Source organism: Pinus tabuliformis, chromosome X, assembly GCF_031772625.1.
Source record: "Pinus tabuliformis cultivar Carrire ecotype Pingquan chromosome X, CPIR1, whole genome shotgun sequence".
NCBI lineage: Eukaryota > Viridiplantae > Streptophyta > Pinopsida > Pinales > Pinaceae > Pinus > Pinus tabuliformis.
Window position 1 is genome coordinate 433808352 of NC_142308.1, and position 8095 is coordinate 433816446.

Genomic DNA, 8095 nt, shown 5'->3' on the forward strand with positions numbered 1-8095 from the left:
TCAATGAATGATGTACATAATGTACATATAAACACATAGAGAAACTCTTGATTCAATTTCCGTGTTTTTTTGGATTCTAATAACTAATCACCATAACACACCATAACCCAAAGCATAACCTAAGGATTAAGTGTCTAACATATAGATCCCAAAACCGACATAGATTCATTTTAACTTTGGATCTACTTAGCATTAAGAGAGATCAAATCTCTCAAGATGCAAAGCTCTTTCTAAGTCATAAATTCCTAGTATCTGTGGCCTATGGGTTGTTGGATATACTCTCATCATGTCACTAATGGGGAATTGAACCTGAGTGGGGAAGACAATATTTATTTCAGCCAACCACCCAAAATAATCTCAATTAAAATATTTTATAATTTAATTTTTAAATGTAATATATAATTTAGAAAAAAAGCTTATTGTGAATATTAAACCTTTATATTCATATTAATTAAATTTAAATATAAAATTTTAAAATATAATAGGTACAAATATAAATCATTATTTTAATTTATATAATTTATTTTTCCATATAATCTTGGTGCACCAAAAATCTTGAAACTTAACAACTATAATCCAAATTTCCAAAAATTTATACTGAATTTCTCAAAAGCTTTGAGCCATTTCTATTATTAGCTTGCCCTTTCAACGCTCATACTAATGATTCTTGGAACAGGGTTGATTCTTGAAACTTGCAATACCCTCATTCACCAACTTTCAAGAATGCCTACCATGGTTCTTAGAACGGGGTTGCTGGGCGCCTATACCAACGCCCAAGTTGCCCTATCGACTCCATTAAAGCATGCTCATGACAGCTAAATCCAGGACATTCAACGACGCCGATATGAATGCGCCTTGGGGCCACCGTTCGGTTTCCTTTTCAAGATCAGAGGTTCATCTGCCCGGGGAGCTGAAGGTGGATCCTCATCCTCATATCACAGAGACAAAGAAACACCAGATACCAGATCTCGAGAACAGACATTTAAACTCCCCAAAAAAATACTTTATAAACTTACTTGTGCCAACTCAGCATGGGCTGAATTCTTCACAGGAACGGGCAGCCATAGAAGCGGCCGATCACAAGATGTGTTATGTGGGTTCCATATGACCAGGCTCGACGACAAAGATGTCCTTCCCCATCCCTGTTTCTTACGATGCTTAACATTTTGAAGCTCGCGCCTTCCCTCGCTGCCTCTGTTTTTTCCCTGCAGCCTCACGGGCAGGCCGATATCTCTCACACCGTCTTTATATTAAATTCAAGCGACCCCCAACAGGCCGAATCTGAGTTCTTGATTTCTCAATGGATCGGTTGGGAACAATGCTGCTCCTGGCGGTCTCGGTGCTTTTAATGGCAGATCCCCTGCATACAGCTGCGAATGGCCAGGAAATTACAGCTACCTCTAACTGGTTGGGCGGCATTGCATCTTATGACCCGCAAGGGTTCGAATCCTCTGCGGGCCAGATCTGCGATGGAACACTGGGCGACTGCAATAATGAGACAGGGGAGGAGTTTATGATGGATTCTGAGGCGCAACGGAGGCTTCTGTGGAGGGTCCGTTACTACATCAGCTACGGAGCATTGGCTGCTAATCGCGTTCCATGCCGGCCTCGGTCTGGCAGGTCTTATTACACTCAGAACTGTTACGGCGCAACAGGGCCAGTCAGGCCTTACCACAGAAGCTGCACTGCTATCACTCGATGCAGACGTTACACTAGCTAAGATTCACTGTGCATCTTTGCTTTTTCCCCTTTCTAGAACCTTAGTACACAGCACATTTGATTGCCCAGGCATATAATCTTGTGTGCGTGCAGGTTATTATTGGCTGAATCTATGGGTTCTGATGTTCAGAGAGAAATGAGAAGAACGATTTGGTAACTGTTAGATATTTTTAAAATAACCATAACTTTGTTTTGTGTTTATCTGTAATAGCCCTACATTTTTTCAATGAAAATGAGTAGCTTCTGGTTGATTAATCTCCATTCATATTGAAATATCATCTGTGATCTGAAATGTATGTGATATACTCTGATCCTCCCCTAACCAGTGCCTTCAATCATCATATACAGTTTGTATCAGTAACTAGTTGACTGAACATGGGATGTAGCTCAACAAAATAAAAAATGAATCTGTTTGCAATGAATTAGATGGGTTTTTAGTGTCAATCAAACAATGTACAGTTTCTGCATATTGACATCTATGGTATCTCAAAAGGAACAATGTACTCAAAATTATGGCCCTTAAAGATCGGCAGAGTGCCGTGGTAGATCTGCCTTCCAAGAATTTGGGCTCCTGCTCTAAGAAGGATATCTCAAAGAAATCACTTACATCACTTAGAGATCATAATTGGTTTGGGCCACATTTATCATTAGCATTATTGGATTTTTGGTCACTCATCAGCTATAGAGAATTTAAAAAAAACATCTTGTTATCCTCTATTCTAAGTTATATCTATTTTATTACTTCATTGATTACAATTCACTTCATCATAATAACACTATATATATTTGTCTAAATTATTTTTGAATGCTATATAGAGTACATAACTTGTAAGTCAAAAAAATCTTTTATTGGATTCAAAGGAAAATTGACAAAAAAAAAATATACTTAAAATTGATTACAATTCACCTCACCATACTAATACTTGTATAGATTTGTCTAAATTACTTTTAAATGCTATATAGAGTACATAACTTGTAAGTCTAAAAAATTTTTTTGGATTTAAAGGAAAATTGACAAAAAAATATACTTAAAAAATGGCAAAAATGTAAAATAGTGAGATTATTTAAAAAAAATTCATCATAAAAACTTTTTTTTTTCAATAGTTTTATATGATATATACATAATTTTTCTAAACAATATTAAAATACTTTACCTAACATGTGCATGAGACATTTTATCTATGAACTACATTGTTCACATTAAAATGGTTTTTTTGTTATTAATATATTTTTTATATGTTGCACAATAAAATATTTAATTGATGATACACTTTGAAATTTGAATTTTTTAATACAAAATGTCATACAAATTAACACAATATATTAATATGTTAATTTTATTTAACCTAATTTTTTATAAATCTAAAATAATAACATATAATATTTTTAAAATCGTAAAACTACCCTAACCTAACCAAAAGTTATTTAAAAAAATAAAACTTAATTATTTTAAAAAATAGAACCCAGTGTAAAAAAAATAACAATCCTAATTACTAAAATTTAAAATAATTAACTTTTCTAATAATAAATCAAATTAATTAAATTAACTTTTACCGAACCATTTAAATAACATTAATAATAATAATAACAATATCTAATAAACCTACAATAATAATAACAATATATAAATTATTCATTACTTTGATGAATGGCATGGACAATAGATATTGTCCACTATCGTTTTCATCTGTCTTCGAAGTTTCTGCAATGTTGTTGAAGTTACTTTACATTATTGAATCTTGTGGTTTGAGTGGTGTACCCGAATCTCATTGAATATAAAGTAACGGTCGTATTTTGATGTGGTGTGAGTTTAACAAGTGGTGAAATATCTTATTTTTAAATTAAATTTGTTATTTTTTATTTAGAATTAAAAATTTGTTTAATTATTTTTTATATGATAATGTATTAGATAAAAAATATTTTCTTCAAATCAAATCTTGTTCAATTATTTATGTAAAATAAAATTTGTTAAGTTTAATTTCAATATAGGTATGTTTATGGAATAATTATGAATATATTAAATTCATATGTTAATTTTAGATTAAAAATTGAATGAATTACACTACTTTTCTTATTTACTTTTTATTATTTTTGTTAAAAAATACTTTATATTTTTATTTTATTTTTTAACTTACAATTTTTTTTTCCTTGTCTATTGAATATTTTATTATATACACTATTAAAATATTTTAGTTTAATATTTTCCTTTTGTATATAAATATATATGAGGTTGATATCAACATAAATTAGTAACATAGATCTTCAAATAGTTTATCTAAAACCTATGTTGAAATATTTATGAAAGATATAAGGTTTAAACATCAAAATCACACTTTTTTTTTTTTTTTTTTTTTTTTTAAGTTGATATGAAATTATATTGCACCATGTGTAAATGAAATATTTTATTTATGATTGAATGAGAAATATTTTATCATAGTGCATTATAATATTAACAACAAATTGAGTAACCATGGTGAAATTGTCTTTTTCATACTTTATAATAATTTTAATTAAAACTAACTAAACATGCATCTTCATTTTTATGTTTTTGTTATAACTGATATTGTTTTGTTTTTCTATTTAAAAAATAATATATTATTATTAAAAAAATATATGTAAATTCCATATTAACCATCCACAAAATCACACATTATCCTCATATTTAACTATAAAATAAATAACACAATAAACTAAATATCACACTCCTATTTAATTATAAAATAAACTAACACAATAAACTAGATATACACCATTAATCTACACATCACTCTAAATTTTAATGAAAAATAAAAAACCAAAACGCACATGAAACCTTCAATTCTCGTGAACTGAACTTTAGTTTTGCGATGTATTATCACAGAACGTTCTTGCCTTGTATAGGTTTGTACACTTTTGATCAAAAGTGTTCCCAGTAAAATATTTATGTAAGTTTTCAAAGTTTTTTATTGCAATCTGTAGTCCTGCAGGTTTGACTTTTCTAGAATATATTCAAAAGAAACGCGTACCTTGCACTTAACGTACTTTGCACATAACAAAACTAGATCTCTCAACACGTGAATTCTGCACGCAGCGGATATTGTAGGGCTTTTCAATGAGAGGCCAACCAGGTGGTTTGAGAGGGCGTAGTCTATTTATCACATTTAAATTTGTCTTTAAACGATAGAAATTTTGGTAGGATTTTGGTAAAATTTAGTTAATTTTTTTAGAAATCTCTTTTATAATGGTCAAGTTTCAAAATTTTAGATTTTAAAGGATTTTTTTTGTGAGCTAAGATGGAACCATTTATATTAGAACAAGTTAAAACCAGTACATACATACGATGGCTTCAACCCGCCAGGTCTGTTGGCCATCTGAAGTTCTTAATAGCCATCCAAAAACAAAATTTAAAGAGTTTGTTTATCCATGCAATATATACTAACCATTCAAAAAAACTAACATTGTTTGCTAATTGCATTACAAAAGATAACAGAGGGTAGCATGCTGTTCATCTTCCTAACTAAGGAGATAATAGACATATCTTGAAAAATCATTCTTCCATTGCGCTCGGCTGGTGCTCCTCCTCTTTTACTTCCTGAGTAAGCTTCTTTAGCTGCTGCTGTATCTCGTCAAGCTTGCCATCCTGCATCATAATGGTTATCTGAAGGTTGTTTATCTCTTTCTTTAGATTAGGAATGCCTTGGGCCAATTCAACCATCTCCATGGCCACCTGTTCCATGGCCTTTGCTAACAACCGCTTCATGACCCAATACACATGTAAGGCCTGTTTGTACAGGGACATACGTCCTCTGGTGTTTCCAGGGTCTGGCAATAGATATTCCCAGTCCTCCATCTCAGATTCTGACTGCTCCTGGGTCGCCTCCTCTTCCAAATGCTGAATTATCCTCCTAATGTCTGCATGCGTGTCTTTACTATATGCCCTCTCTGCATACTGCACCTGGCGTTTCATCGTTTTCCTTCCACGTTTGTTTCCTGCTGTTTTGGTGCGTCCTTGTTCCTGATGACCGGCTTGCCAACGTCCTCTTCTCCCTCTGCGGCCCCTTCCTCATCCTGCTCTGCCTACATTGTATTCCCTTGCCCTGCTTCCCTGTCCTATTTCGCTGGCGGGTGATCCCGTGTCTACTTCCTCTTCTCGGCCCCTGACTTTCTTATCTCTTATATCCACCGTTGCTTGTCTTGTTTTTTCCATAATTCTCCCTTTACCTCTTTCGCTTTTTCTTATCTGCGGTTGACTGTCCCGTTCCAGGTCGTATATCTCCTCCATGTTTGCCCGGGTCTGTTCCTCTCCCTCCCAGTGATCCGGCTTAATGCCTTCAGCACGCGAAGGTCTTCCTCCCCTGTTCTCAGACATTACAGTCCTCTTCATTCCGTCCTCTATTCTCTTACTCTGGATTTTCCTTAACCCAGGAGGTCGACCCTGTGCGATTCCTCCTGCTCCGGTTATCACCTTTTCCTTCCTGCCTCCGTTCACCTCGAGGATGCTCCTTTCTTGCTTGCCCTTATGCCTCCACCCGTATCCACTCCTGCTCACCTGCCGACCTCTTTTGTGCTGCTGCACCGTCTTTCTCTACTGCCTGCACTCGCCATAATAGCCCACTCCTTCTCGGCTTTCCCTTGTGCGACCTGGTCCTTGTCCCATCACCGTTCCGCCGTCACCTCCACCACCTCTGAGCTTAAGATTATCCTTCCTGCTGCAATTTAAAATGATGCCCAGTCTACCTAACGTACAATCCACCTGTCGCGATCTCTTGATGCAAGGTGGCTCATAATTGCCACCCCTCGTCCTTTTACTGCCTTCCCATCTCATCGCATTAACCACCCCGATCGGGGGTCCTTTACCCTTCTCTTTATTGCTTCGTGGATTCATTTCTGTCCTGAGTGATTATTAGGTTGAGAGTTTCCCATCCAGGTTTGTTCATGACTATTGGCCAAATGCTATCCACTTTACCTTCTTTGCATCCCCAATTTGCCAGAAAGTCTATTGCTTTGTTTCCTTCTCTCTTTACATGACTGATGATTTTATATTCAATACGCTTCAAGATGATAGCCATGTCTTGAATTAACCCTACCGTCCTCTAGCTCTTGGCCACCTGTTCCCAGTCTTTCCCATTGTCAAGTTTCCTGAGCATTCCAGTTACTATCTGCGAGTCTCCTTCAATCTCCAGGTTCCTATATCCATTTCTTATTGCTATTTTAATACCTTGGTATACGGCCATCATTTCTGCTTCATTGTTGGTCATTATGCCTCCTTTGTCTGCGTACACCCATCTGGTGCGACCCATACTATCTCTAAAGATGCCCCCAAAGCCTGCAAGGCCTGGGTTTCCTTTTGAAGCCCCGTCGAAGTTCAATTTAATGAAGTTTTCCCCTGGATAATTGAACTGTGCCTGGCTCTGTATCTGCGCTCTTTGGTGTCTTTCCTTTCGGGGATAGATCATGTTGTATTCTATATTGAGTCTGGCTAAGATTCTTTTCTCCTCCGGATTTGTGTTCCATTCCTCCTCCTCCTAGTTCTCAACCAAAATGGTTTCTCTTATTGCTCTTTGAATTTTTTCCCAAATCTTCCCTGGTGGATTATTTTTATCTCGAAATATCCTTTGATTTCATTCTTTCCACAGTGTTGAAGCCCCGAAAATCGGGTCTACAACAAGGGGGATACCCGCCCGGTCTGGACCTTGGTTGGCAGCTCCTTATCCGTTTGGTATAGCGGGTCCGACTGAGGATATGGGACCAGTTTCCCAATCTATGAGTGCGTGTGTGTAGAATTTGATGTTCCTGATCTAGCATTTCTTAATTTAAGATATTCTAATTGTAATTGTAATCTAATGCTATGCTATTGTAATCTAATAAGCAGCAACATCTAAGTCTATACTAACCCGGGATGTAATTTTTCTATTATGCGATCTAAAAAGATTTCAAATAACAACTGGTAATAAAGATCATTCAACTATTATAAGAAAGGAAATCAATAAGGATAAACCACTTTGCATAAAAAGTTAGATGAAACAGTTGTGAAAAACATATCGCATAATGAGCTATTCATACATTAAGCATAAATAAATAGCTATCACCGTACAAAATTGCCAAATGATAACTCAAGCATTCATGCAATAATACATAAACAACTAAAAACTGTATATCACTTTAACACATATAAACAGAAATGGTCAAGAGATAAAAGTACCATTTATGACTAGTCCTACTCATAAGCTTCAAGCGACAATGATTTATCTCTCCTTGCTCTAACATCCACTAAGAGTACAGAAGTGCAACATCAGTAGCAGATATCAAATGCAAACATCAACAAATCTTGATCCATTCATTCACCAAAACCTCCTCTGAGGGTGCAAAAGTGCATGTTCTGAGGACAAGTTTTTGA

At 35.2% G+C, this 8095-nt stretch overlaps 1 protein-coding gene across 1 annotated transcript; it reads left to right on the forward strand.

Moving 5' to 3' along the window:
* The first annotated feature begins 959 nt into the window (after positions 1-959).
* LOC149140424 (protein RALF-like 33) lies at positions 960-1920 on the forward strand. Its single transcript, XM_089449158.1, has one exon. It carries the CDS (start codon positions 1301-1303, stop codon positions 1718-1720), a length of 420 nt encoding a protein of 139 aa, XP_089305284.1. The 5' UTR covers positions 960-1300; the 3' UTR covers positions 1721-1920.
* The last annotated feature ends 6175 nt before the right edge of the window (positions 1921-8095 follow it).